Raw genomic sequence first — 27720 nt, forward strand, 5'->3', positions numbered from 1 at the left:
TTTTCCTCTGTCTCCAGAATCTACTCAGACCACTCTCAGATGTGGTGGCTGAAATCCAGTAGAGGCGAGCCCACAACCGTCTGAGCAGAGCAGAGAGTTGAAAGAAAACTTCCTAGATACCCAGTTCCACTCACATACAGTGTTACTACAGACACGGCTATCACACGCCACCCAACATGTGGATTATTGGACAATCTCTCAGGCAACTAACTGCCTCAGTGGCCAGGAATCGGACTCCTTGCTGGCTGGAGTGCATGAAAATCAAATTCCATAGTACTGGGACAGACTCCTCTGAAGAGGAAAAGATGGTAAACTCTAAGAAACATTATTGTAATTCTGAGACCGGCCGGTTCTTGGTTTTCCACATGCACATCAGAAAAGGGTGCAGTTGCTAACACCAGATTGGGGAGGGGGGGCATGCATTTCTTAATTCTTGCTCAAGGTATAGACAGTGCCCCACTCATCTGTTTGGGCTGGCCCCTAACAAGTAGTTGTGTAAACTCACAGCTGCCACTGTATGGGGGAAGGCTTTGGGGTTGCTGTTGTTTGTTTTTTGTTTTTTGCTGTGTTCCCATTTGCTTGGGCTCTAATGCGGATATATATATTTGGTGATCTAGCTAGCAGCATTCTCAGGGCTCAGTGCAGAGCAGGCACCAATCAAGTCTGACACGTGCCTGGGGTGGGGTGTGGGGGACCCGCACTGACCTCAGGACTGGGGGGGGAGGGGGAGGACATTTGAGACTCTTGTCCCAAAACATGCCTGGATCTACCAAAGCAAGTTACCGGATTTCCCTTTTCAGATAGAGGTCAAAGCTCAGGCCCTTCCCTTCCACATGGCAATCTTTTTTTTCTGTCAAAGAACCCAAACACTATCTCTGAACATGTTCACCATCATTTTGAAATAATATGCCACCTTTGCCACAAAAAATCCCCTCCCCCCCTCCGGATCTCTTATGTTTTTAAAATACACCTCCATGTTGCAAAAGAAAACCACCATGGGGGAAGAAACGAACAAACTTCCCCCCCTTGGGTTGTACCTCCACACAACTGTATGGCTACCCTTGGGTTGAGGGGAGGATGCACAGGTCTGGATGAACAACCTTGTGGTGAGACTTCCCTGTCAAAGGCGAACTCACTGCTACGCAGTCGCTTGGAGGCACAGGGGCTGCTTCCCAGGATCAAGCCACCTCCTGCTGCAAAGGCAACAGCACTGTGAAAGAGCCTGGTGTGGCTCAGCTGACGTGGGAGTGACTTGAAGCTGGCAGGGGACACTTCCATGCTCACCAGTGGTCTTTCTGTGGCACGATTCAAGTCCGGCCTTTGAACAAGCTTGGTTCGCGCGGTAGAAGAAGAGTTTGGATTTATACCCCACCTGTAAGGAGACTCAAGGTGGCTTACAAGCTCCTCTCCCCACAACAGACACCTGGTGAGATCAGTGAGGCTGAGAGAGCTCCAAAGAACTGTGACTAGCCCAAGGTCACCCAGCAGGAATGTAGGAGTGCGAAAACACATTTGGTTCACCAGATAAGCCTCAGGTGGAGGAGTGGGGAATGAAACCTGGTTCTCCAGATTACAACCCACCTGCTCTTAACCACTGCACCACACTGGCTCTCTGGCAGTGTGATCTACAACTCTTTTCTAGAGATTTCAGAGGGAAGAACAGGGAAGGGGTGGGGGATGGTTCCCTTTTGAAGCAGTTAACAGTCTATTGCACAACAAAGGGCCGACCTAACTCCAGAATGCTTCCCAACATTCAAGCCACATGATACCCTGTGATCTGTTAATGAGATTCTGAAACCATGTCTTACTTATCCACTCAAGGCGGCATCGGCTGAGCACAAGCATCAGACGGAATTACGTAGCCTGACCAAGCCGTGCTTTTAACCACCGAGGAATATCCTCTGCTGATGAATGCTTTCGAAAGCTGATACCGCCAAACAACATCTCTTTAAACAATGACAACCCCCCCCCCCCTTGGAATAACAGTTGTGCTTGTGCGCAAGTAAGCTTCCAAGTACAAATCAGAGAAGAGGGACTGGACCAGATATGGGCAACCCTCCCCAGGAGAGGCGCTCGTTGGAAATCCTACAAGGATGAGCACCAACGCTAAACGGGGCCTCACGTTTTTCTGAAAAATAATAACACTTCACACACACCCTCCCCATCTGTTAAATGGATCCAATCCATTAGATCCAATTCAGACTCGTGGTGGGAAACCCGCTCAATTGAATATATTCTTCTTTCTTCCGTTTTCACGGCCCCAGATAACGTGACTGCTGCAGGAGGAAGCTTGGACGGATGTTGACGCAGACAGAGATGTTTTCTTGAATGTACAGACACAGCCAGGTGCGTGTGAGTTGCCAGCACCCCGTAGAAAGGTCATGATAATGGGCACGGATCCAGCGGGGATTCCAAAGTGCCTGAGAGTATGACGTGCTGAGTAGCGAGTCACCGAAGGCCCAGGAGCCAATCCTGGGCTTCGAAGCAATGGAAGAGCTTGTGAAATTCACAGGTTGCTGGTTGCTTCCCGTGCATTTCACACACAGGCATACACCCGAGCACACAAACGCATTCACCCCATGCACGCTCTCCTTCTTGATCCCAGAAATGTGACAGGCAGGGGTCCTGCCACGCGGTGAGAACGTCCGCCCCTTTTTTCTGCATTGTTGAAGTCATGGTTGATAATATAAATTACTGTCTCTATGTATACTATATATACAGGCAGCAGGTCAGTCCCAGGAAACTGAGGGGGGCCTCCCCCCCCTTTAGCCCCGCCTCATTTCCCTCGATCTTCTGTGTAGTGCTGGAAACGGGTGAAGCTCATGAAGACTTGCTCCAAGGAGATTTGGCTGACAGAATAATCCTCCACATGGTACTTCTCTTTGGCTTTCTCCAGCGCCCCAAACACCTGGGAGTCATGCCACAAACACAAAAAAGACACCCGCCGCTCGATGAGAAGAGGAAAGAAATGCCAGTGTGAAAGACGACGATGAGAAGAGGAAACACAGCTCTTTCTCCCTGGGCGACATTTTTTTAAAGTAAGAAAACTAAATACTCCAAGCTTTCCCGCTCTTCCCCACAGCTCAGCTCCCATTCATGTGGCTATTATCTCCTCGGGTTATTATAAAATGTGTATGTAAAGGCTCAATGTTATTTATTTACTTATTTTAATATTAGGAAAATTTAATTATCCTGTTGTTTTAATTAGTAATTCTCCAGAGCCTGATTTAGCACAAGGCAGTTTGACCTGTCTAAGAGGCATTTCCTCGCTGGCTGGGGCCAAACCATCCGCTCCCCTGTGACATTCTACCCAAGCACAAGCCAGCAGGGGAGATACAAGGAACATACAACTGCGAGAACCTTGTTCCAGCCCGCCACCAAGCCCTTACCTGTGCCCAGCTGAGGTTTTTATTGGTCAAGTGATAATGAACCATGCCTTGGTGTTCGTGCTTCAGGACGCTCCCTAGAACAGGACGAAAAACAGACACGCTCAGTGTGCATCGGTAGCAAAGAGAAGTGAAGAAGCCATCCAAAGTTGATGCTCTATTGTAGGAATAGGTCTATGATCTGCAGCTCTGGAGCCAAATGTGGCTCAGGGCAGAAGGCAAAATGAGCTGCTTTCAATAGGAAATGCTTTTTTGTGGAGAAGGGTGCAACGGGGAGGTTCATGGCAGGCTTAGTAGGGCAGTGGGCGGCAATCCATCAATGCCTCAGCAGGCTGGTTTGTTGTTTGGGGCAGGGGAAGCCTCCTGGGTCAGGGGGACGTAGGCAAGGATGGGATGGAACGTCATCCACTTTGTGAGTCGTGCGTGCCCATTGGCTGGGGGGTTCGTCATTGGACATTCCACCCCTTAGGCAATTATGTGTAAGGATGGTAAATTGTTTCGAGAAAATGATGCCGAGTCCAGACTTTCACAGAGGCTCACTACCTGGGAAAGTTTTCTCCACAAACGTCTTGAAGGCCAGCAGGTTCTCCTCTTCATCACTTTGGGTTTTGGCCAGTAGGGTGTACCCGCTGCCAAACTTGCTCTTCAGGTGCTGAGGGCTGCCCAAACATTTGAACTGTCCATTCACCATGATGGCCAGCCGGGTGCACAAGGCCTCACATTCCTCCATGCTGTGGGGGAGAGAGAGCACGAAGGTCACAGAACGGTCACAGTCTGTTCAAAGTGCTACACAAATGCTAAGAAGAAGATGAAGAAGAGTTTGAATTTATGTCCCCCCTTTCTCTCCTGCTAGGAGACTCAAAGGGGCTTACAATCTCCTTTCCCTTCCCCCCACCCCAACAGCAAATACCCTGTGAGGTGGGTGGGGCTGAGAGAGCTCCAAAGAACTGTGACTAGCCCAAGGTCACCCAGCTGGCATGTGTCGGAGTGCACAAGCTAATCTGGTTCACCAGAGAAGCCTCCACAGCAAAAGTGCAGAGTAGGGAATCAAACCCGGTTCTCCAGATTAGAGTGCACCTGCTCTTAACCACTACACCACAATGGCTATACGTGTGTTAGAGGTAGCTGTGATACTTTCCACTTGTAAACACTGATATTGTTTCGTTTGGTTTTCTTTGGAAGGACAAAACGTTAGAGAGTTTTTTGCAATAGACAGCGAAGGGACAGAAATTGTGGGATGTCACAACAGCACCGAGGGTGTATGGATCTGAACTACGGATGCTTGAGGAATCCCTTCTACTGGCAACTCTGGTCTCTCTACCTGCAGATCTACTCATGGAGGAACCACTAGTTTTCTAGGAGGTATTCTGTAAAATTGGCACGAGGCAGGAAAGCTCCTCGCCTCTGCTAATGCAGCACTTTCCATTTGCAACCCTCTGTTCATTCACAACAACCCTGAAAAGTGGATTAGTCCTAATTTACAGAAAAGGGACTGAAGTTGAGAGGCAGAAGAAGGGAGGGAGGGAGGGAGGGACAAATCTGTAAGCAGCACCTGATGAAATTGACCGCCTTTCTGGCTTGATTGAAATATTCCAAGGAAATCAGAGTGTTGTTGTGTCAGTAGCAGTTTACTTATTACATTTAGTTAGGGTGTCATTTATTCACCAAGGCCCTGGTTGTCGCTGGAGCTTCTGGGCACCGCAATCAGCACACCAGAGCTCCTCCTATTGGGCACCTGGTCTGAATTACAGGTGAATCTAAATGGGCTCACTGGTCTCACAGTCTCCCTCCTTCCGTTGCCCTCGCTTGTCCAAGGACAGGCAAGAGGTCCCCACCTGTGGGACGTGATGATGATGGACTTCCCGCACTCCCGCGTCCTGGTGACTGCATCCCACAGCAGGCGCCTGGCCACGGGGTCCATGCCTGTGGAGGGCTCGTCCAGAAAGATGACAGGTGGGCCGCCGATCAGGGCGATTCCAGTACTCAGTTTCCGCTTGTTACCGCCACTGTGGAGGGAGAAAGGCACCCATGAAAACCCCAGGAGGGAGAAAGGCACCCATGAAAACCCCAGCAAGTGGGAGGAAGGATGGAGGTGGGGGCTTGCAATGACCACAGGACAACCCTTGTGGTGGACTGTATCCTTGCGCTCATTAGTGGAGGGTGGGGGCATCATCTGAATTGCGCCCATTAGTGGAAGGGTGGGGGCATCATCAGCTACAAAATGTCTGCTGAAGCTCTCTTGCCATCAATGTTGTGGTATGTGTGGTTATTTGGGAAAGGTGGGGAGTGGGGAGCCATGCTATCCCACGTCCAAAGTCTTCCAACAGTATAGTAGTTGCAGTCAGTTCCGGCACTTCCTACATCAAGCGTTGCGGAGCTCCCCCCTCACCTGTACATTCGGACGAGCTTGTCTGCATGCGGTTCCAGCAGCAGGCCTCGGAGCATGTTCTCCACACAGCTGCCAATGTAGCGCTCGGGGATGCCCCGCAGCCGGGCATACATGCTCAAGGTCTCCCTCCCGGTCATGTGATCTAAAAGGGCATCAAACTGAGGGCAGTAGCCAATCCGCTGCTGGACCTGAACCCAAGAACAGAGTGGGGAAACGGAGTCAGCAGTCAGCCTTCTGATCAAATGGGTACAAAGATAGGGTTTGGGAAGGGTTGTTGTTTTTTGTTTTTTCAAAAGTTTCAGAGCGGAAAAAGGACCATGCAGATTAGCGGCAGGATTCTGATAAATCATAGAATCATAGAGTTGGAAGAGACCCCAAGGGCCATCAAGTCCAACCCCCTCCTGACAGATGGCCATCCAGCCCCTCTTAAAAACCTCTGAAGGAGACTCCACCACATTGGGACATAATATTTGCCACCGAGCCCCCGTGGGTTACCTTTTTGATATTGGCCAAAATGCTGTGGCCGTCTACATAAGCGTCTCCGGATGTGATGCTCTCGTCCCCTGTCAGCATCTTAAAGGTCGTGGTTTTCCCTGCCCCGTTGAAGCCAAGGAGGCCGAAGCACTCGCCTTTGTTGACCGCCAGGGAGATTCGGTCCACGGCTAGGCGTGAGTCTCTGCTGCTGTAGACCTGGAAGAGCGGGAGCAAAAGGGGGGGAGGTGCTTTGTGCCAAGCCAGACTACCTCAGCACCTGAACTGTGTAATGGCTCATAGGGCCAGTTCATGCCTCAGCCCCACTCCAAAAGAGCTTGAGGAAGAGTGAGTTCCGGATTTATGCACCTCCTTTCATTCCTATAAGGAGACTCAAGGTGGCTTACAAGCTCCTTTCCTCCCCTATTCCCACAACAGATACCTTGTGAGGTAGGTGGGGCTGAGGGAGTTCCGAAGAACTCTGACTAGCCCAAGATTACCCAACAGGAATGTAAGAGTGCGGAAACACATCTGGTTCACCAGATAAGCCTCTGCTAGTCAAACCCAGTTCTCCAGATTAGAATCCACCTGCTCTTAACCACTACACCATGCTGGCTTGACTTAAGTCTCACTGTTCCTAACATCAAATTCTTTCTTCTGTGTCCTATGCTTCTTTACTGCACTGTTCTCTGACTTTGCAATCCATCTCGTATCCCAACAAGATAGGAGGACTATCAATGAGCTAAAAAAATAAATAGAACAGAACTGCCAACATCCCTTGCTTTCATCTGTCATGTTTCAAAAAGAGCAGGCCTTGCTGATGCTTTCCAACAGTTTCCAGGGCATGCTCCAGGTGGTGTTCCAACGCAGGGCTAAGCCAAGCAGCGGCGAGACTAAACTGGGAACCAGGACATTTCTGTTCAGATTCTGCCCTTTTCATGAACTCGCTCTGTGGCCTTTGGCAAGCCAGTGTGCTCTGGACACCTTCAGCCTCTCGTCTGCTGAACAGGGATATTAATAAAGTTGACCCACTTATCTGGCGATCGAAAGGATTACTGAGATCATGCGAGGCAACTGCTCAAGGCCCTTGATGGGCACTTGGAGGCACCGATGTGATTAGTTGCGCCTAAATTCAACCATGCCAGTAAGTCCAACTGAAAGTAGCAGGCCACCCTATGGTTGCAAGCCTCCATTCGGGGCCTGGAGTTACCCAGGGATTTCAACTGATCTCGAGACCAGAGATGCTCCCAAAGTGGCAGCTTCCAAAATGGATCTCTGCCATCATAGGCTCACTGACCTCCTTTCCTGCCCCAAACCTCATCCTTCCTCAGCAGAGCTCCCAAATCTCCAGGAATCTCCCAAGATGGAGTTGGCATCCTTGGCCCATTCACCTACCCCCAAGAAAACTTTTATCATCCAGGCTGCTTGCACACAACCCCTGTGTTGAACATCCCTGGAACACAGGTAGCTTAAAAGGGCCATCGATCAACTCAAAAACTAGGAAGCTGATCACCTGGATGAAATTGTGACTCGCCCGAGGTGAGCAGCCGAGCACTTGCTTATTAAACCACGTGCAAGGTCTGGAGCTACTGAATGAAGTGGGCCCCAGGGCAACGTTCTACTTTCATTTTCAGCGGAAGGAAGGAAATCTCTGTTGCGCTGTGCGTGCACGGGTTTGAACCCCATCCTCATCGCTCTTGTGTGCTTTTCGACAAAGCAGCAGAATTACGCCACAATAAATCAACAAACAAAATGAGCTCAGCTTTGGAAGCTATGTGGGAAGGCTTTGACTCACCTTCGTAAGCTCCTTGATGACCAGAGGACTGTTCAGGGACGAAAGCGTTTCCAGCGGAGATTCCAAGACCTTCTTTCTCTCATCTGCAACATCCCGGTCTTCTGGCAGGACAGGGACTTTGTTCAGCAAGAGCACCTATTGCGGGGGGCGGGGGGGGGGAAGCAAGAGATGAACAGCGAGCCACCAACAAGCCACAATCCAGCACTTTACTGAAACTGCCAACGACACATAGCTAATAAGCTACTAGAGAGCATGTGCAGAGAGTAACAAAAGATATATACCTATTGCCTACGTGCAGACCTGCATGTATCTCATGCCGGGTTGGTCTGCTCGACCAATAGGGGTCAATTACCTGGTCACTGACTTCTGACCTCACTAACTAATTAGCATGCACAACAGTCACTCCTTCATTACTGGATTGAGCGACTGGGAACTGTATTCCCAAATACCAACAAACCCCTTCTCAAATGTCATTTGCACCATCGACATCCATAAAGCATGAGATTCCTCACAAGCATGTGAACTGCTTGTGATCTACGTGCCCCAGCTCACCCATTTCCGCCGCCGACACATGCTGCAGATGACAGTCCTGAGTCTCCAAAGGAGGTTGGTCTCAATGAGGAAGAGGAGGAGGAGAAAGCTGAGCCCTTGAACCGCCATGGAGGTCAAGTATTTCCCAATCCCAGGGCTTTCCCATGCAAAGTAATTGGTTTGGTAACTAATATCTGGGAAGGAGGGGGAAAGAGAGAGGTCAGCCCCACGGCAAAGATTCTGGGAAGCTCCAACCAAAATTAAATAGTTCTAAGTCCGGATGGTTTCAGCAGGAGAGAGAAAAGCATTTTAATCGTGCCTGCGCCCCCAAGCACACAGCCTGTGGGTGTCTGAACACAGCCGGGTTTTAGGGAGGAAAGGGTGCATTTATCTCGGGAGAAGCCTTTTTAGCTGCAGCCACCTGCCCCCCACCACGCTCCAATCTGCCTCAAGGAGCCAAGGCACAGACCGCATGCGATACTCACTGAACAATTTGCAGACCAAAACAGCCTCAAAGGAAGAGGAGCAGAATTGGATGAACTCGTAGTTCTGGTAAAAGTAGCTGATGCTCTGCCCCAAGCAGTAGTTTGGCAGGACCAAAAAGACTTTATCGAGCAACTTGGAGAGATCGACCATCCCGAGCGCTAGAAGGGAAAAGTCAACCAGGTGAAAAGTCAACCAGGTGACCCACAGTTGGTCTGACTAGTTTTCGCTGGAAAATGGCAGTTCCACCAGAGCTCTGGTCCTTTTACCTGGAATGCTCATGATAGTGACTGCCAGGAAGGTGGCAGTGCCGGAGAAGATGTTGAAGATGGTGAGGCGTGTGTAGGCCGTGGCTGCCACGGAGAAGCAGAAGCTGAGGAGGTACATGAGAGGGATGATGGCCCAGCCATAGAGCAGGAAGATCAGCATCACGTCGACCAGATGGCTGTCCTGAGTAAATGCCTTCACGTCAAACGCTTGGAAAATCACCTGGAAGATTGAACAAGGAAAAACGGTAAGATTGTCGAAGGCTTTCACGGCCGGATTCAACCGGTTGTGGTGGGTTTTCCGGGCCGTGTGGCCGTGACCTGGTAGATCTTATTCCTAACGTTTTGCCTGCATCTGTGGCTGGCATCTTCAGAGGTGTACCACAGAGAGAAGTCTGTTACTAAACACAGTGTGAGACAGACTTCTCTCTGTGATACACCTCTGAAGATGCCAGCCACAGATGCAGGTGAAACGTTAGAAACCAGACCTACCAGACCACGGCCACACAGCCCAGAAAACCCACCACAATCAAAATGGTAAGATGTTCTAATCCACTTGTGCAGGGTCAGTTCTGGTTAGCACTTCCACGTGAGACATACGTGGATGGGTTGAGACCCAGGGGCAGGCAACAGCGAACCATCTCTGTTTACCTCTTGCCTGGAAAACCCTACAGCATAGGTGTCAAACTCAGGCCCTCCAGGTGTTCATGGACTATGATTCCAATCAGCCTATGCCAGCAGGGCCAATTGGCCATGCTAGCAGGGGCTCCTGGGAATTGTAGTCCATGAACATCTGGAGGGCCTGAGTTTGACACCTATGCCCTACAGGGTCACCACAGGCCAGCTGTGACGTGACAACACTTTTCACCTTCATGACGACCCATGCAGACCCACTGGGAGGGCCATTAGGCCCATCCGCATCTAGACCACCTCCCCAGGCCTTAACCTGGCCTCCTTCCTTCTCACTCTTCTCTCGCCTCCACTGTTTCTTAGGGTTTCTTCCTTGCCCTGGCTTGCTCCTTCCCAGGTTCAGCTAGCTCTTCCCCTGATGGCCTGGCTGCTCAGCACAGCCATCTCCTGGGGTACCATCCCTCGTAGCTTCATCAGCAGAAACCTAGCTGGTAAAACAGCAACAATCTTGTGCCAGGAGCGAAAGGGGGCGATGCCAAGCTTGAGAATTTGCCGGGACTGGCGAGCAGTGAGCCAGCAGCCAGACGTCTCCCGCTTAAAACATGTTTTGGGATGAGAAATGAGGTCCCCGCTCACAAAGAGCATCTTCAGGCGCCGCACAGGGAACTGGACGGGGTCCCACTCACCAGCATGAGCACGCAGGGGGTGAGGAAGTTGATGAGATCCCACAAGAGGGCCGACAGCCAGAAGTTCATGACGTAGACCCCGCTGACAAAGTGGACGTGCTTGGCTTTGATGGCCCTCTCGCTGACCAGGAGGAGGGCGAAAGTGCTGGACAAGGAAGCCATGCCGTAGAGCAGGTTGATGGCGATGGCGAAGCCCGTCTGGCCTCTGGCAGGACAATAAAAGCAGGTGAGCTATGCGGGACGTGAGTGGTTCATTTTGGCAGTCTTTTCACGGCCCACTTGGCTGGCTGGGTAATGGTTGTGAACCCTCATCCAAGCCCAGAGGATAACAGAATGCCTGGGAACTGTCACAACAGTGTCAAGCGACTGGTGAGTTCTCTAGGCCAAATCCTGCCTGCTGAAGTGTGTCTTTAGAGAGAAGCTGTAGTAAACAGCACACACACACTGAACACTGCACACACACACCACCTTCATTTGGAGTGATACAATCCACTTTCAATGCCCAACTCTGTTGCATTTGTAAAACCAGCCCCCAGGGTGAGTAGAGAAATGTTGAATGCCCCAGGTGCCTGGACCGTGCAGGCCCAGGTGTCTTACAGAAGCACCTCTAGTCCTGCAAACAAAGAGCTGTGCAGGCGTGCTCTGACTTCCCTTCCAATGTACCTCCACGGATTAAATTCCAACCCTCATTCAAGCCGAAACAACTCCTTAACTAAGAATTGCACTCAAAGGATCAGGCCAGAAAGTTTTTACATAATAAACTGGGAGCAGGGGAGAGATGGCTCTTTGGTTCCAGGTTATCCAGTTGCCACCGATGAATAATTTTTCATTTCATTTCATTTCACTTTATATTTATACCCCACCCTATCCCCGAAGGGCTCAGGGCGGCTGACAACATAATAAACAGATATGCTGTAGCAATATAACACTGATAAATTACATAGGACTAAAATAGAACCTAATTACAGATGGCGACTTAACATTTCAAACAAAACAACTTCGGAGAACAATAACAGCAGCCATTTGTAGCACATTAATGTATACCAATAAATCCATAATATCCAAGACATTAATAATTCAAGTTCTCTCTCAAGGCAGGGATCAAGCTTTTTGAGTCTGTGGGCACCTTTAAAATCCTGACACAAGGTGGTGGGCACAACCACAAAACAGCTGCTTTAAGTCAATAGAACTAAACACAAAAATGGCCGTTGCAATGGTGAGATCCAACCACAAAATGTCAGCGATTGAGGTCATACATAACTCTAATAGTAACTCTTCCTCAGTTCAGGCAGATGCTCTTTTTAGCAGGATGTCTTTAATTTACACGGGCAATCCGAAGCCCTATTGGGCAAAAAGGCCCACCTAGCCCCACCCATTTTGTAAAAGAAGAAGAAGAAGAGTTTGGATTTGTAAGGAGACTCAAAGGGGCTGACATTCTCCTTTCCCTCCCCCCCTCACAACAAACACCCTGTGAGGTAGGTGGGGCTGAGAGAGTAGAACTGTGACTAGTCCAAGGTCACCCAGCTGGCGTATGTTGGGAGTGCAAAGCTAATCTGGTTCACCAGAGAAGCCTCCACAGCTCAAGTGGCAGAGCGGGGAATCAAACCCAGTTTTCCAGCTTAGAGTGCACCTGCTCTTAACCACTACACCACACTGGCTCTCACTGGGAGGACACCAAGAAAGGTGTCAGTGGGTACCACTCGAGAGACCCCTTTTCTAACACAAGCAGGCTTGTTAAAATTTTATAATCCTTGAGCAGCGGCAATAATCATCAGACTTCTTTGCAAAGGATGTCAAAGGGGGACGGGGACTCACTCCATGAGCTGGTCCTTCCCTGTCTCAGTCACATTGCGAGGCTGCGGGAAGTTGGACACGGTGATGGAAGCGTTGGGGCCCGCCAGCAGCTTCAGCAAGGCGTTGTCGGCCAGCAGCAGGGCGGCGGCAGAAGCATGGTAGGCCTGGTTGTTGAAGAACGCAGTGACCCACGTGTGGTTCTCGTTCTCTTCGAAGGAAGCCGCTGCGACGCAGCGCTCGTTGAAAGCACCTCCCTCTTCGGCTGCTTGAGAAATCAGGTATTCCTGAAGGTCGTCTGCAAAGACAGCAAGCTGATAAGGAGGTCCTCTGCTGAGCATCTGGAAGTCCTGCTCCAAACCGCAACTCATCTCAAAAGATGGCTTAGATGTTTTGCAGAGAAAGGTTTTCTCTACAGCCATGAGGACACAAATTCTGCCCGTTTGTACCAAAACAGGGAATTTTCGGTGAACTGACAAACGCATAGGGCAGGAAACAATGCAGGCCCATGGCATGAGGGTCTCATACTAAAAAGGCTTGCCTGAAAGTTTAATTCCAAGCACAGCAAGGCCTGGTTTTTGCTGGCCACGTTACACCTTTTTATTCAGATATCAGACACCTAAACTGGTGGCTTAGAAATGCTGCTTCTCTTTTGGCTGTAATAGAAAATAGCTCTTTCGGTTCTAAGTCAGGATCAGAGGTGTTCCCGCGTTAGCCTCTCACCTCATTGGCTCAGCCACTCCACTTCTGTGGCACCCCAATTTCACCATCTTCCCATTCTCCAGGTACTTTCCCCGCCACACACAATGTGTGCCAGGCAAATCAGTTTCTGGCCCAGATGTCAGTGAACATTCTGTAACTGAGCACATTTGGTGACATCACAGAAGCTAAGCCAATGCCATTCAGGGCCTCCAGACAGCCAACATCCCAGCCAACTTAAAAATAATCTGGAATGTGCATCTTGCTCCAAGAAATGATAAAACATAATAACGGATCTCTCCCGTACCTAGCATTTCCACCCCTGTCCTGTCACTCACCTGCCACCTCTTCTGGCCACTGGTGCTGAGCGTGAACCAGATTCGAATACTGCACTGCTAGCTGTTGGGCCAAAGTGGAGTCTTGTGGGACTGAAAAAGGCACTGTGGTCTGGCCATAAGGATTCAAGGTTAGCCGGAGCAGAGGAGAGTCCCGAGGCCCTGGGAAGGTCTTGGCTACGATCAGGGCGAAGGCAGTGAAAATCAGAGGCACCAGGAATTGTCCAGCCACCATCTTCCAGTTGCGCCAGGTGTACACAGCCCTCTTCATAAACATGGCATAGAATTGCTGGCAGCAGAGGTAGAACTAGGTACAGAAAAAAAAACAGAACAGGTAAGGCGAGGTGCACTGATAGTCACAGCACTGAACTTTGACCCACAGAACAGTGTACTGTGGCCCACAAAAGCTTCGCCTGTGGAAAATTGGCCTTTTCGTCAAGAAGAAGAAGAGGAGGAGGAGGCGGAGGGGGGAGGAGGAGGAGGAGTAGTTTGGATTTATACCCCATCTTTCTCTCTTGTAAGGAGATTCAAGGCAGCTTACAAGCTCCTTTCCTTTCCTCTCCCCACAACAGACACCTTGTGAGGTAGGTGGGGCTGAGAGAGTTCAGAGAGAACTGTGACTAGCTCAAGGTCACCCAGCAGGAACGCAGGAGTGCAGGAACACATCTGGTTCACCAGATAAGCCTCTGTCACTCAGGAGGAGAAGTGGGGAATCAAACCCAGTTCTGCAGATTAGAATCCACCTATTCTTCACCACCACCGCACCACTCGGTTCCTGTCCCTGCAGGCCCCATCTCCCCAGAGCTCCCATTGGGCACACACCCCGGTGTTCAGCTTCACATTGGAGCAGTCTTCTGTGATGAGGGCCCCGCTGTCGTCTGTCACATCCGTCATCCCGCTCAGACTGCTGGAGTCATCCATGGCCCAGTCGTTGGAGCGGCGCTCGTGCTGGTACTGCAACGCCGGCAGCTGTATGGCTTGGATGTCCATAGAGGAGTCAACCAGCTTGCCCACTCTGCAAGGGAGAAAGAGAGGGCCACCCACACAAATGAAGGACAGATGCAGTTGTGGGATTTTAAAAAAATCATATTACACCTCAGAAGCCTGAAAATCAAGTCTCTCTTTTAAAAACAAATCCAGATCCTAGCTCTCGTTGCTTCAAAGAGGTGTTGTACTCATGCACAATTTGTACGTAACTCAGAGTAAATCTCTATGCTGCAGAAGAGACACTTGTGAGGTAAAATGATTGCTCCCTTCCAACACTGACAGGGATGTTACGCAGAGGACGGGGCAGGTATGTTTCCAGTTGTGATGGATGACCGGACTTGAACAGATGGATAAAAACTGCAGCAAAGGAGGTTTCGACTAAATTTGAGGAAGACCTTCCCAGGGGTGAGCTGCATTCAACGCCGGAGCGGTCTTACTTGTGGGGTGGTAGATTTGTCACAATTGGCAGTTTCTAAGTATCAACTAGATACCTGCTGGTTGGGGACATTACAGCTGTTGTCCCTGCACTGGCAGGGGGCTGGACTAGATGACCCTGGCGGTACCTTCCGACTTTGAGATTAAGCAAGTAAATTGATAAAGGTTTAGAATCTAGGCGCAACCTGCCAAAGATCTGCACACCGACCTGCCATTAAAAGCACAGGGCAGAATCCAGAGCAGACAAATCTAGGAACTGTCATGTCATGGGTCTCCCTCCAATGACAAAACTGCTTGCAGGGCCTACCTGAGGAACACTTCTTCCATGGTGGTGACCGAGGCACCATAACTGGCGATACCTAACTCGTCCCGCCGTAATTCCAACTCGGTGAACAGAGCCTCAAACCTAGAAAAACAGGAAGTTGGAAAAACTGGAAGTGGAGGAGTGGAATGCACCTTACGAGACAAGCTGTTATGTCTTTTCTGCAGCCCACAACGGAGATGCTGTTTGCTCTTTAGAGCAGGGGTCCCCAACTCTTTCAAACACACAGAATTTTGAGAGGGGATAATCAGAGCCACCCTAAAATGGCTTCCACAGGAGACAGATCTGAAGCCAGAAGGGTTTCTGCAGGAGGGGGTGCCAAAGCCAAATGTGGCCCAGGAAAATCCCATATTTTGAGCAAAGGCCCCCAGCGACAAGTCCTGCCTAACAACGACCCTGTCCATTTTCCAAAAACCCAGGGGAGTGCCAGGAGAATAGGGTCAGGGCAAATATTGTCTCAGACTTGCTGGTCTGATTTTAGAAGAGATAACCAATCAGTGCTAGCTGCTCGTATGAAGCACATGTATAAGACAAAGATGGATGCTTATCGCAACGGCTAAACTTGCTGTGATCATGCCAAAATGTTCAGTTTCAACTTTGATTGAACTGCTCTCTGTGGGCACGGAGCTTTCAAGAAAAGGAAAAAAGTATCAACTGCAGATTGCTACTACTATTACTGTGGTTGATTTCACAGCTGCCAGATCTTTAGCTGGTTGTTGGCCTTTCATTGCAATTCGAGTCTCACCCAGAGGCCTGTGAAGTTGTAATGTATCGGCGTAGTATTCGTGCGGATCCCAGCAGGGCTGCCTTCTGAATTTGATAGATGTTAATTTTGCCGATTTGAAGATGTTTCAAGTGCTGCCCTAGTGTTTTCGGGATGGCACCCAGCGTGCCGGTTACCACTAGTACGACCTCAGCTGGCTTGTGCCATAGACGCTGAAGCTCGATTTTCAAATTGTGGCATTTAGTGACCTTCTCATATTATTTTTCATTGACCCTGCTGTCACTGGGTACTGCTATGTCTATGATTATTACTATTGGTATTACAAACTTGTGCAAAGAGAGATGGGCAAGAAAACACAGACAAAACACCCCAGAATTCTTTACTTTGGCATTAAACAGTAAGGCTCGGTGTCAATGCAACACAGGGGATGGAACACAGTATTTCACATCCTCTTACCTGCATGTGCAAATTCCCACCAACTTTTAATCAGGTGTATGACTATATATGAGCACTATATATGAGTAACCCTATTTAAAATATACCGAGGGATGTTCCCAAATACAGCCATTACTGCGCAGAAAAGCCCTTAGCAATGATCCAAGGGAAAACAAGGGAAAACAACTTACCACCTGGAAAGAGAAAGACCTCCACAAAATCAGTGCCCAAAGTGGTAGAGTGCTGCTCTCTAAAAAGTCCAGGGTGCAGCACTGATGCCATAGAATGCCCTGGCTCCGACCCCCTCACAACCAACACTACTCATACCCACATGCAGGTTGGTTCCCAACTGGTGTCAAGGGCAGCATTTACCTGTGCGTGCTCTCTTTGGGGAGGATGAAAGAAAGCTCTGCTCCAGCGTTGCTTTCCATGGTGGCTTTGGGCACATAGTGGGTGATAAGGCGGGAGATTTCGCCCAGGTTGCAGTAGGGCTCTTTGACCATCACCATGTGGTATCCTGCACCTGGAAGGTATCGAAACAGGAGCAGTTTGTTTTTTTTAATGGACTTTGTCTGACTTGTTTTTGGGGCAGGGAGAAAGGGAGAAACATTAGGTATGTTGCAAAACATGAGCTCAGGTATGGTATGTGTTCAGTGCAGTGAATCTGTTCACTCCACTTTAAAGTCCTTCCAAGATGGAGGCCACGACAACATCCTGGGGCAGCAAATTCTACAAATTAATCATGCACGGTGCAAAGACAGCACGTCTTCCTTTTGTCTGTCCTGAATCTCCCACCTTTCAATTTCAGAAGATGACTCAGGGTTCCAGTAACACAGAGCAGATGCAAAGCTTCTTCCTACCCACTCTCTCTATGCCATGCATAATTTTATCAACCTTTATCACATCTCTCCTAACTCACTTTTTTAGGCTAAGCACCCTAATCAGTCTCAATAAGAGGAGGAGTAGTAGTTTGGATTTATATCCCCGCTTTCTCTCTTGTAAGGAGTCTCAAAGGGGCTTGCAATCTCCTTTCGCTTCCCCGCCCCCCAACAACTATCCTGTGAGGTGGGTGGGGCTGAGAGAGCTCCAAGGATTGTGACTAGCCCAAGGTCACCCAGTTGGCATTTGTGTGGGGTTGCACAAGCTAATCTGGTTCCCCAGAAAAGCCTCCACAGCTCAAGTGGCCGAGTGGGAAATCAAAGCCGGTTCTCCAGATCAGAGTGCACCTGCTGTTATGCCACTGCTGCTCTGAGTAACCTTCTTGAGGCGACTGACCCCTTGTGGTGACTGGCCTGTTGCACTCTCCTTTCTATGCAGTTCTGCCCACATCTGGAACTAGATTAGAATGAGGGTTCCCCCCTCACCATATTTGTGCTTGAGGAAGAGCGAAGACCCGCAGCACTGGAGCTCCCCCTTCGCCATGATGGCGATGCGGTCCCCCAGCAGATCGGCTTCGTCCATGAAGTGAGTGGTGAGCAGGATGGTGCGGCCGCTCCGCTGATGCTGCAGGAGGTCCCAAGTGGCTCGGCGAGAGACAGGGTCCATGCCCGAGGTGGGCTCGTCCAGCATCACCACCTGCGTGACATTGAGGGTGGGTCCGGTGTCAGCAGTGAGCAGCAGCCAAGAGTTGAAACTGGCATGATACATAAAAGTGGGTGCGCGTTGGTCGGATCCTCCGCTGGTTCCCAGGAAAGGGGCAATTTAAATGCACCTTTTGCAATGGATGGGAAGAATGTACCCTTTGCACAGATATTAGCATTTGGGGAAGGACCATAGCTCAGCCAGGGAACCTGTGCCTTCCATGGAGAAGGGGATCCTGGGGTTTAGTCACTGGGATTTCCAGTGTAGCTGCCTGAAGAGCAGAACATAAAACACCAGATACAGCCAAATAAAAAGAAACTCTCAGGACTTGCCTTCGAGTCCCCAATGAGTGCGATGCCTATGGACAGTTTACGTTTCATCCCCCCAGAAAGCGCTTTCGACAGAGACTTCCGTTTCTCTTCCAGGTTAAGGATGCGGAGGATCCGATCGATCTCTTCTGGGCGCTTCTCCACAGGGAAACCTTTCAGCTGAGGCAGAGAGACCGACAAGGAAATAATCAGCACACAGTTTGGTTTTGTGGGAGAGGGGGGCTCTGTTATGTAAGTAAAAGTACACAGGACGTGTCTAGTCCTCAGGGTTAATGAAGGAAATAGTGTCAGAAGTTACATAAAACTAGGGCATCAGCCTGCGTGCACCTCAGTGCCCTAGAACCGAAAAGTTCGGGAGTGTATTCATAGCCCGCCACATAAGTGAGATGCAATCAAAAAGATACATATAAAAATTAACCAACTGAACAAAACAAAAATGAGCTGATTTTTAAAATCAAATCTATCATATTTTGATCCCAGCCTTCCTCCAAGGAGCATAATTTCTCTGTGCCTCCATCTTGCCCTCCCAGCTGCCCTGTGAGGTAGGTTGAGAGTGAGCGACCGGCCCCAAGTCATCCAGGGGCCATGGGGGAACTTGACAGTCTAGTCCAGCACTCTAATGGCCAAAATAAATCCAGCCTCCACCCAGTGCCTTAAAAGAGCAACAGGTGTGTGGCTCCCTTAAACAAGAGATAAGTGTTCTCCCTTTGACTCTACATAGAGTTCAACTTTGGGAAAACTATAATTACGGTGCACAGAAGGGATTACTCAGCATTGCTATACGTAGGGTGCCCTCTGCAGACTTAAGTCCAACTGCTTTTATCTACGATCGTATTAAGCCAGCAGAGCTAGGTGCGGCATTTGGGGATCGTACTAAGCAAGCAGAGCTAGGTGCGGCACGGGCGGACAGAAGCGTAGGCCTCGATCTGAAATTACCCCAGCATAGAAGAAAAGATGCTCTTCCACAGTCATTTGGTCAAAGAGGACATCGTGCTGCGGGCAAAGGCCGAGGCTTTTTCGGATCATGACCATGTCCTGGGAGATCTCGTAGCCATTGATGTAGGCCTGGCCACTGGTCGGAGGATACAGCCCTGGGGCAGAATGGGAGGAAAGAACAGGCTTCATGTGAGTGATAACTTTATTTAATTTTGTTTAATACCCCACTTTTTATCCCACTGGGCCCCCAAAGCGGCTTACATCATCCTCTCCTCCACTTTATCCTCACGACAATCCTGGGAGAAAGGTTAGGTTTAGAGGACAAGACCGGCCCATGATCACCTGGTGAGTTTCCATGGTACAAATGAGGGTTCAAACCTGGGTCTCCCATATCCTTCTCTGACACCTCACTGGCCAAATAACGTCCAGTTATTCAAACAAAAACCCTACAGAGGGTTGTGATTGTTTCACAGGTTATCCCAGGCGTCACAAGCTCAGCAGGTTGCAACAGTCACATTCCCCTACCCTGAAATTCTCTAGTCCTTCCAAAACTAAACAAAGTTCTGCTGACTGCAAGGGCTGACACACACACGGGCGTACGCTGTTTGCAAAATCACCTGTCAGCATGGACAAAGTTGTCGTTTTCCCAGCACCGTTGTGCCCCAGAAGAACTGTGATTTGCCCTTCATACATATTAAGGGTCAGGTCCTGGACTGCCTCTCTGGTCTTGTTCCCCACCTTGAACACCTGCAGACAATTGAAAGAGAAGGATTCCAATGTTTATATTTTCTTTTTTCATAACCGTTTCAGGATACACATCTCTTACACAAGGCATCGCCGCAAAGTCTGCTTTGGCCCAGAAAGACAGGCAGAACGTCATGCCCAGGATGTCTGCCCTGCATTATGTACTTCTTACTGAGAAGTGCTGGCAGGTAAACCCCCAAGAAAGTTCTTGTTTCATAAGAACATGGTTAGAAAACCAAAGATCTAATCTAAGAAATCCTCAAGTCTGAGTTGTGAACGCTTGTCCCAAGTAGAGCAGCCCTGACCACTGTCTCCGCCTGCAGGCCGGCAGGCAGGCAGCAGGAACCCACCTTGAAGAGGTGTTTAATTTTGATCCCAGACACCAGGTCTGAGGGCTCTTCTTCGATGAACTGGCTTTTCAGGGCTTTCTCTGGATCCTCCTCTTCTTCCTTCTCCTTCCCCAAGATTGTCTGGGAGCCGCCACACCAATAAGAAGGCTGGGGAAAGCAATCGCAAAGCATTGTGTTATTTCTACAGCACTTTGTAATTTACAGGGGGGTTCATTCATTGCAAGGGGGTTCATTCCCTACAAAATTTTTGTAGGGAAGGACACTAATAAATTCTGAATCCAGGACAAAAGTTAAGAGAAGCAGCCTGGGCCCCTCCATAATTGTAAACCAGGAAAACATGGCCCACCCCAGACAAAGTAAGGGTTTCTACATACTCTGGGGACTCCCCCACACAGATATATGTAAAAAATATTACTAAGTCTACTGGCCAAAAGAAAAAGCACTCCTCCAAAACTGGCCTCATAAAGGCTTTCCATCAAGAGATAGATCAATGCAGCCCTCTGATCCGGGGATTATTTCATGTTGCTGCCATTCTCTCTGGATGCAAGCACCCTGGTTTGTTGGAGGTAGCCAGACTCACCATGATAAAGAAGTACCAGGGCTGCGGGATGCCATACTCTCCAGGGAAGACGGCCTCCACGTACCACGCCACCAGCCCATACAGGATCGAGTCCAGAAGGAGCATTCCCAGCACATGAGCCAAAGTGAAATTATCATCCACGCTGACTGGTTTCATCAGATCCCGCCATTGTATACCAGTGCCTGGAACACCAAGCAAAAAGACAGCTTAACTCTGATGAATATTTGTAATGTATTATGACCCACTTTTTTACCCCGAGCAGGAACCCAAAGCCATTCATCACACTGTTTTTCCCTCCTCCATCTTGTCCACACAACGATTATCCTGTGAGGTCAGCAAGGCTGAGACAGTGAGGGCCCACGGAACAGCACTGATGCAGTGGTTAAGAGCAGGTGTACTCTAATCTGGAGGAACCGGGTTTGATTCCCCGCTCTGCTGTTTGAGCTGTAGAGGATTAGCTGGGGGATTCAAATTAGCCTGTGCACTCCAACACATGCCAGCTGGGTGACCTAGGGCTAGTCACAGCTCTTTGGAGCTCTCTCAGCCCCACCCACCTCACAGGGTGTTTGTTGTGAGGGGGGAAGAGAAAGGAGTTTGTAATCCCCTTACAGGAGAGAAAGGGGGGATATAAATACAACTCTTCTTCTTCACCCAGCACATCACAGCAATAACAGTGATTTGAACCCCGATCTCCCAACAAAAATCAGGTGAGGCAGGCCAGGCTGAGAAAATGATGGGCCCAAGGGCACCCAGCAAACCTCCACAGCAGTAACAGGGATTCAAATCCAGAGATCCCAGCTCCTAGTCTGAAACTACATCGGCTTTCACAACAACTATGAAACTCCCTCTCCAGTGAGATTTATCTATCTTGCTCTTGGGTTGTTAGCGGCTGAAGTTGCGTTTTTTTTTTGTTCAGCATATCCCCCAATAACTGTTGCTGCCCTCCTCCCTGGTTCAGGTGTTGTATGTTTATGTGTTTTTACTGAATTATTTTATCATTGCAAATCCTGTTTTTAATGTTAAAGTGTTTTTCACGTTCACTGTCTTAGGAACCCTGATTAGGTGGAGAGGCAGCATAAAAATGTTTTAACAAATAATAAACAACCCTGCCCCTTTATCTGATAGACAATGCGCCATTACAGCTACGCATGCGCGCTAAGAGTCAAAGCGTCTTGACTGAAGTATTGTCCAGACCCAGTTCTGCGCACTCTATCAAAGCCAACCAGTCAAGAGTGTCTATTTCCAATCAGGCCGATGAAAATCTGACCAGCCAGCCTCCGTAACTGTACAGTAGGAAGCGATCCGACTCACCCTTTCCTTCAAACATGCCGATCAGCTGGGCTCCCATGGCCATGCCGACGTTGGAGACAAGGCAGGACGACAGCTTCTGGTTGTGGCTCATGCGATCGTAGCGGGGGGAAATGAAAAAGTACGGAATGTAGGAAAAGAAATAGAGGAAACCCCCGGCGGCAGCAGCCACGTTCGCTGTGAGTACAGAAACAAGGGATGCTGTTAAGCGCAAATGTAATACATAGTAGGTGGGGATGGCCACTAACCTGATTGCCTTAAAAGGGGCTTGGACAGATTGATAAGGGAGAAGTCAATCCGTGGCTACCAATCTTGATCCTCCTTGATCTGAGATTGCAAATGCCTTAGCAGACCAGGTGCTCGGCAGCAGCAGCAGCAGCAGCAGCCGCAGAAGGCCATTGCTTTCACATCCTGCAGGTGAGCTCCCAAAGGCACCTGGTGGGCCACCGCGAGTAGCAGAGTGCTGGACTAGATGGACTCTGGTCTGATCCAGCAGGCTCTTTCTTATGTTCTTAACAGGCATTATTGAGGCACCAAAATTGGGTTCATGCGACTAGTCTGACTGTGGCTGGCGGCTGCTGCTCTTGGCTTGGGTCATGCTGTGTTTATTTGGAATGCACATGAATGTGTGAAGTCACTTGAGGCCTTTGCCAAACTCAGTTTTGTCTACTTTGACTGGCTGCTGCTTTCCAGGGTCTCCTGCAGAGGTATTTCACATCACCTTTCAATTTTTTAGCTAGAGATGGCAGAGATAGAAACCTGGGATTGTCTGCATCCCAAACTGTTCTCTGAGCCAACTCAGCAACACAGTATTTCAGACTCCTCCTATCCCTCCTCCATATCTGCATCCCTTTTCCTTCTCTATTTCTTCATCTGAACAGAAGGTACTTGGGGCTGTTTAGCAGTCCTGTGAGCCAGCAGTCATGACCCAGTCTCAAGATTCACCACCCTGGCTCTCATTTTTGAAAGCCACCTAAGCCAGAAATGTGTCAAATGCTTGGATGGAACTGTATAAGGTCAGGATGATATGCAGAAAAGAAAACATGAGCCCACAAAGCAGGAAAGAGGGAATACACAGTTATTAAAATTCTGGGCAAATCAAAGACAAAGGATCCACTTCCTTCTCCCCAGTTAAAGAGAAGCAGAGGCAGGAGAAAAGTTTGGATTTATTCCCCACCTTTCTCCCTTGTAAGGAGACTCAAGGAGGCTTACAAGCTCCTTTCCCTTCCTTTCCCCACAACAGAGGTAGGTGGGGCTGAGAGAGTTCCTAAGAACTGTGACTAGCCCAAGGTCACCCAGCAGGAATGTAGGAGTGCGGAAACACATCTGGTGATGGGAATACCTGGGCCTGTCAGTCTGTTCTCTGCAGGTTTGCCATCTGATCAGGGAAAATAAAATATTGCAGACTGCTCAGTTCTCTCAAAATCATCTGATTTGACTAATTTATTTACTTGATTCATATACTGCTTTTATCCCCAGTAGGGTTCCAAAGAGGCTTACCATAGTACCCCCCACCCCCCCGCTTTCTCCATTTTATCTTCAGAACAATCCTGTGAAGATGCTTCGGCCGAGAGAATGCAACTGACCCAAGATCACTTGCTGAACTTCCACGGCAGAGCAGAGATTCAAATCTGGGCATTTCTTCCATTCCACGAAGATACAGTCGGGGGGAGAAAGTGTTTGGGCAGGCCCACCAAGGGGCAAAATTTGTCACAGTGCATTCAGCGCGCTTCTTGAAACCACAGGGTACATACGCCCTTGAGGGGGGGTGTCTCTCAGGACTCAGAAGAGTGTGGACGAGGGTTCCCCACTTTCTTGCTACTTCATCATTAGCCTCTCTTGCACAACACCATAATTAGCTCATCACATCTGAAATGCTGCATGCCAAACCCATGGTAATTCAGCCACACCAGTTTCCTGACTTTACTTTCACCCCGCAAAGCCAGAGGGCGAACTCAACAGCAAAAAAACCTTCTCAGGCCTCTTCATACTTAGGAACTGGAAGCAAGGAAGTTGTGGAATTCTGCGGGGTCTTTTTTTAGCACAACCTGCATACCTGTTGGGGCAAGCAGATGCTCTGAGATATTACTAGGAGTGCCAAGCCTACAGGAGGTGTTCCTGTTGTCCTGTGTATTGTGGGCAGGCTTCTCAATTCTAGGCTAAAAATGCCTCTGGGCCAGTAGCTTCCTTTTGTGGCCACAAAATTCTGTCTAGAAAGGAAGAGAACCCTGATCCCTGTCCTAGCCTCAGCCGTAAACCTGTAAAGATCAATTTGCCACACTTGTGAAACTTCTAGAATTTTGGGGAAGCCAAGTGGGGGGGGGGCATTCAGACTCCCTCTCCCTACTTGGGATAACTTCCAACAAAGGACACAAAGAAATCCACATACAGCAACAACCTCTCACAGTCCAAGCTGCCGAGAAGCTCTATGGAACAGTGAGACAAACCTTCCCAATACAGGCCAAGTTGAGAGGAGTTATCTGTTTCGGTGGCTTATAACTCTAGAGAATTATTCTGGTGATCCGTTTGCCACAGGAAGGGAGAAGAAATCCTCACAGAGGGGCTGTGGCTCAGTAGCAGAGCATCGGTTTGGCGTACGGAAGGCCGAAGGTTTGATCCCCGGCATCTCCAAAAAAAAAGGTGATGTGAAACATCTCTGCTTGAGACCCCAGAGAGCCGCTGCCTGTCTTGAGCAGACAACACTGCCCTTGAAGGACTGATTCAGTATAAGTTACCTTCACGGGTGTTCATACAGGTGATTTATTCCAAAGCAGGTAGGCAGAGTTTCATGGCTCACCATTCTTCTGTCTTGGTGGGGAGCAGCAAGAAGACATAGCTCACCTTTGGAGAAGAAGGTGCTGACCATGAAGCTGAAGGAGATGGTGGAGACGGAGAAGACAGTCAGGAAGGCGAACACCAGGGTTGGGTCGCTGCTGGTGAGCACGGCCCCTTGCTCACTCACCTGTAAAATCAACACCTTGCATTGAGCCCAGCCTTTATTGGCTTTTGCCATCACCATTATGTATCATGCAGAAATCCTGAAGACTGACAGAAAACAGAGACCAGACACAGGCCTATTATACATGGAAGGCTTACCTCAGGGGTCTTTACTGCGCAATGGGCTTGCAATGGGGTGGGCTCCGGGACTTTCCGAAGGCCCTCATTTCCCAAAGCTCAACAAAAGTCTCCAGCCATGAACAGGCTAGGGCCAGTAGGTGGCACCTCCAGAGCCCTCTCTCTGTGGGCAGCGCTGCGAACAGGAGTGCCCCCCACCACCACACATCTAGGCTGATGGGCCACTGGGCTTGATTATTAGCATTAAACCTAAGACCTAGTTTTGGGGAAGCAGTGTAGGTAACCCTGTTAAGCACTGTTAAGCCCCACTGATTTTCATGGGAAGAACTTCTAAGATAGCTTATCCTTACCTGGGGAGTAAGCTCAGTTGCTGGCAATGGGGCTTGCTTCTGAGTAAACCCTCCTAGGGTCATGATTCATCCGTTGGAAGAGTTGAACGGTTGCTTCAAAGCAAAGCCGCCAACTACCACCAAGCTTACTCCTGAGTAACACACACCTTGGAGTCAACCCTTTTTTCTAAACTAAAGCCTCAGTATTCACGTTAAATTGCCGTGTTGGCACTTTGCGAATAACAAGTGGGTTTTGGGTTGTAGTTTGGGCACTCGGCCTTAAAAAGGTTCGCCATCACTGGGCTAGGCCCTATACTCCAATTGCCAAACCTTGAGGTCACAGTGGGCTAATGTCTGCTGGAAGAGGCTCACCTTGATGCAGAAGAGCACTGTGACGAAGAAGATGGACACCAAGAGGAAAAGGAAGAACATGAGGAACCAGGCACTCCAGTGAAGCCAGTTACTAAGACCCATCATGCGCATGTATTCCTGAAAACACAGAAAAGGTAACGTGACAATGCGTAATGACAGGCAGGCGAGGCGGGCATCATAGTTCCTTTCTGAAGATTGTTTTTCCTGCCATTATTTAGCTCTCGAATCCCATAATCATGTTCCCTCCCTTCCAGGCAGTCATAAGTATAATTGTCACTTCAAGCAAAGAAGAGAACATAGGGAAATAGGGACATGGTTCCCAGATATGTTTTTCTATGCCCTAGAACGAGCATTTTGTTTCCTCAGCAAAAGAACGCTATACACAGGATAACATTCGATCTCATTGTTAGCTCTACAACCAGTTTCTTTTCTCCACAAAAACAAAAGCACCATGAACCTAGTTAGCTGTCTTTTGATGCGCAATGATTGCCTGTAAGGGTTAGAAACTTGACGTATGTTTTGGGGGCTGACACAGTCACTACCCAACGATAGAGAAAGGCTTTCCAAGCTTGGGGAAGGGCGGACAAGACAAAGTTGGAAATATATTTGTTTTAAGGCCACAAACACCACAAGGATTGGGCATGCTCATTTGCAAAAACAAATGCTAACATTGTATTTGGCATCTCTGTAGAATACACAAGCCTGACATATTAGAACAGGAATACAAATTTAGCAAAATCCCTTCTGGTAATATTTGCATCTCTACAGGGTTGATACTGGAAACCAACACCAGCTTCTCCAGATGTTTTGGACATAAATAGAAGGGCAGAATGTTGTGCTCTGTGGTATTTGCAGCTTTGAAAAGACAACATTGGAGAAACTGTGGACTTCAAAGGCGGTGTCGCTGTTTCTTTTGCAGTCTGAAAGATGTCCACCTTACTAGCAATTGTCTTTGCAGCTCTGGTTTTGAACACTCTTGTTGGAATGGTGGCCAATGGATATATTGTCCTTTTCATTTGTATTGACTGGTTCAGAAACAGGAAATTATCTCCAGCTGACCTTATCCTGTGCTGTCTTGGTCTGTCGAGGTTTATATTGCAGATGATAACGATCCTGAATATAACTCTGCGTTCCTTTTTCGAGCGCACCTATTTCCAGATGTTCACCATCAATAAAACAATTTGGATTTTTATGAACACTTTAGATCTTTGGTTCGCTGCCTGGCTCAGTGTTCTGTACTTTGTAAAGGTCGGCATCTTCTCCCACCCTGTTTTGCTCCAAATAAAGCGAAGATTCTCTAGGCTGGTCCCTTGGCTGCTTCTTGGATCAATGGTCTTCTCTGCTGCTGTGGCTATTATGACTACGACAATTATAAGCTATGGTGCCTCCGAAACATGTCGTTTCCAAGTATCGCTTTCACGCAACAGCAGCGATTCCGCAAGTGAAGCCCTTAACGCTTATAGGCATTTTTATTTTCTATACGTTGGCCCCACTGTCATTCCATTTATGTTATTTTTGTCATCATCCATCTTTCTAATACATTCTCTTCAGAAGCACATAAGAAACTTGCAAAGCAGTGGAACTGGCATCAAGGATCTCAACACACGAGTTCACTTGACTGCCATCAAGGCTCTGGGTTCTTTTGCTGTTTTGTACCTATCCAGTTTTGCAGCTCTCTTGCTACAATCCACAGTGCCCTTGGTCTTTCAGCATGATTGGGCAATCACTGCTTTTCAAAATATGAATGCTAT

General features: G+C 48.9%; 1 protein-coding gene across 1 annotated transcript in view; it reads right to left on the reverse strand.

Annotated features, from left to right (window-relative positions):
- Positions 1-1491: 1491 nt before the first annotated feature.
- The window catches only part of ABCA3 (ATP binding cassette subfamily A member 3), a 64543-nt gene continuing 38314 nt past the window's right edge, over positions 1492-27720 (reverse strand). Inside the window, exons 7-31 of the mRNA XM_048495027.1 lie at positions 25970-26086; positions 25035-25155; positions 22197-22370; positions 20886-21067; positions 20306-20452; positions 19829-19958; positions 19212-19366; positions 18279-18434; positions 17730-17940; positions 16738-16888; positions 15192-15290; positions 14285-14477; positions 13466-13769; positions 12453-12726; positions 10638-10842; positions 9325-9544; positions 9058-9216; positions 8594-8766; positions 8042-8176; positions 6271-6465; positions 5776-5963; positions 5222-5392; positions 3930-4117; positions 3390-3463; positions 1492-2908 (exon numbers count right to left, since the gene is read on the reverse strand). Coding sequence (XP_048350984.1) covers positions 2777-2908; positions 3390-3463; positions 3930-4117; positions 5222-5392; positions 5776-5963; positions 6271-6465; positions 8042-8176; positions 8594-8766; positions 9058-9216; positions 9325-9544; positions 10638-10842; positions 12453-12726; positions 13466-13769; positions 14285-14477; positions 15192-15290; positions 16738-16888; positions 17730-17940; positions 18279-18434; positions 19212-19366; positions 19829-19958; positions 20306-20452; positions 20886-21067; positions 22197-22370; positions 25035-25155; positions 25970-26086 — 4254 coding nt within the window. The 3' untranslated portion in view covers positions 1492-2776. The remainder of the gene's footprint in view (positions 2909-3389; positions 3464-3929; positions 4118-5221; positions 5393-5775; positions 5964-6270; positions 6466-8041; positions 8177-8593; positions 8767-9057; positions 9217-9324; positions 9545-10637; positions 10843-12452; positions 12727-13465; positions 13770-14284; positions 14478-15191; positions 15291-16737; positions 16889-17729; positions 17941-18278; positions 18435-19211; positions 19367-19828; positions 19959-20305; positions 20453-20885; positions 21068-22196; positions 22371-25034; positions 25156-25969; positions 26087-27720) is intronic.

Source organism: Sphaerodactylus townsendi, linkage group LG04 (assembly GCF_021028975.2).
Source record: "Sphaerodactylus townsendi isolate TG3544 linkage group LG04, MPM_Stown_v2.3, whole genome shotgun sequence".
NCBI lineage: Eukaryota > Metazoa > Chordata > Lepidosauria > Squamata > Sphaerodactylidae > Sphaerodactylus > Sphaerodactylus townsendi.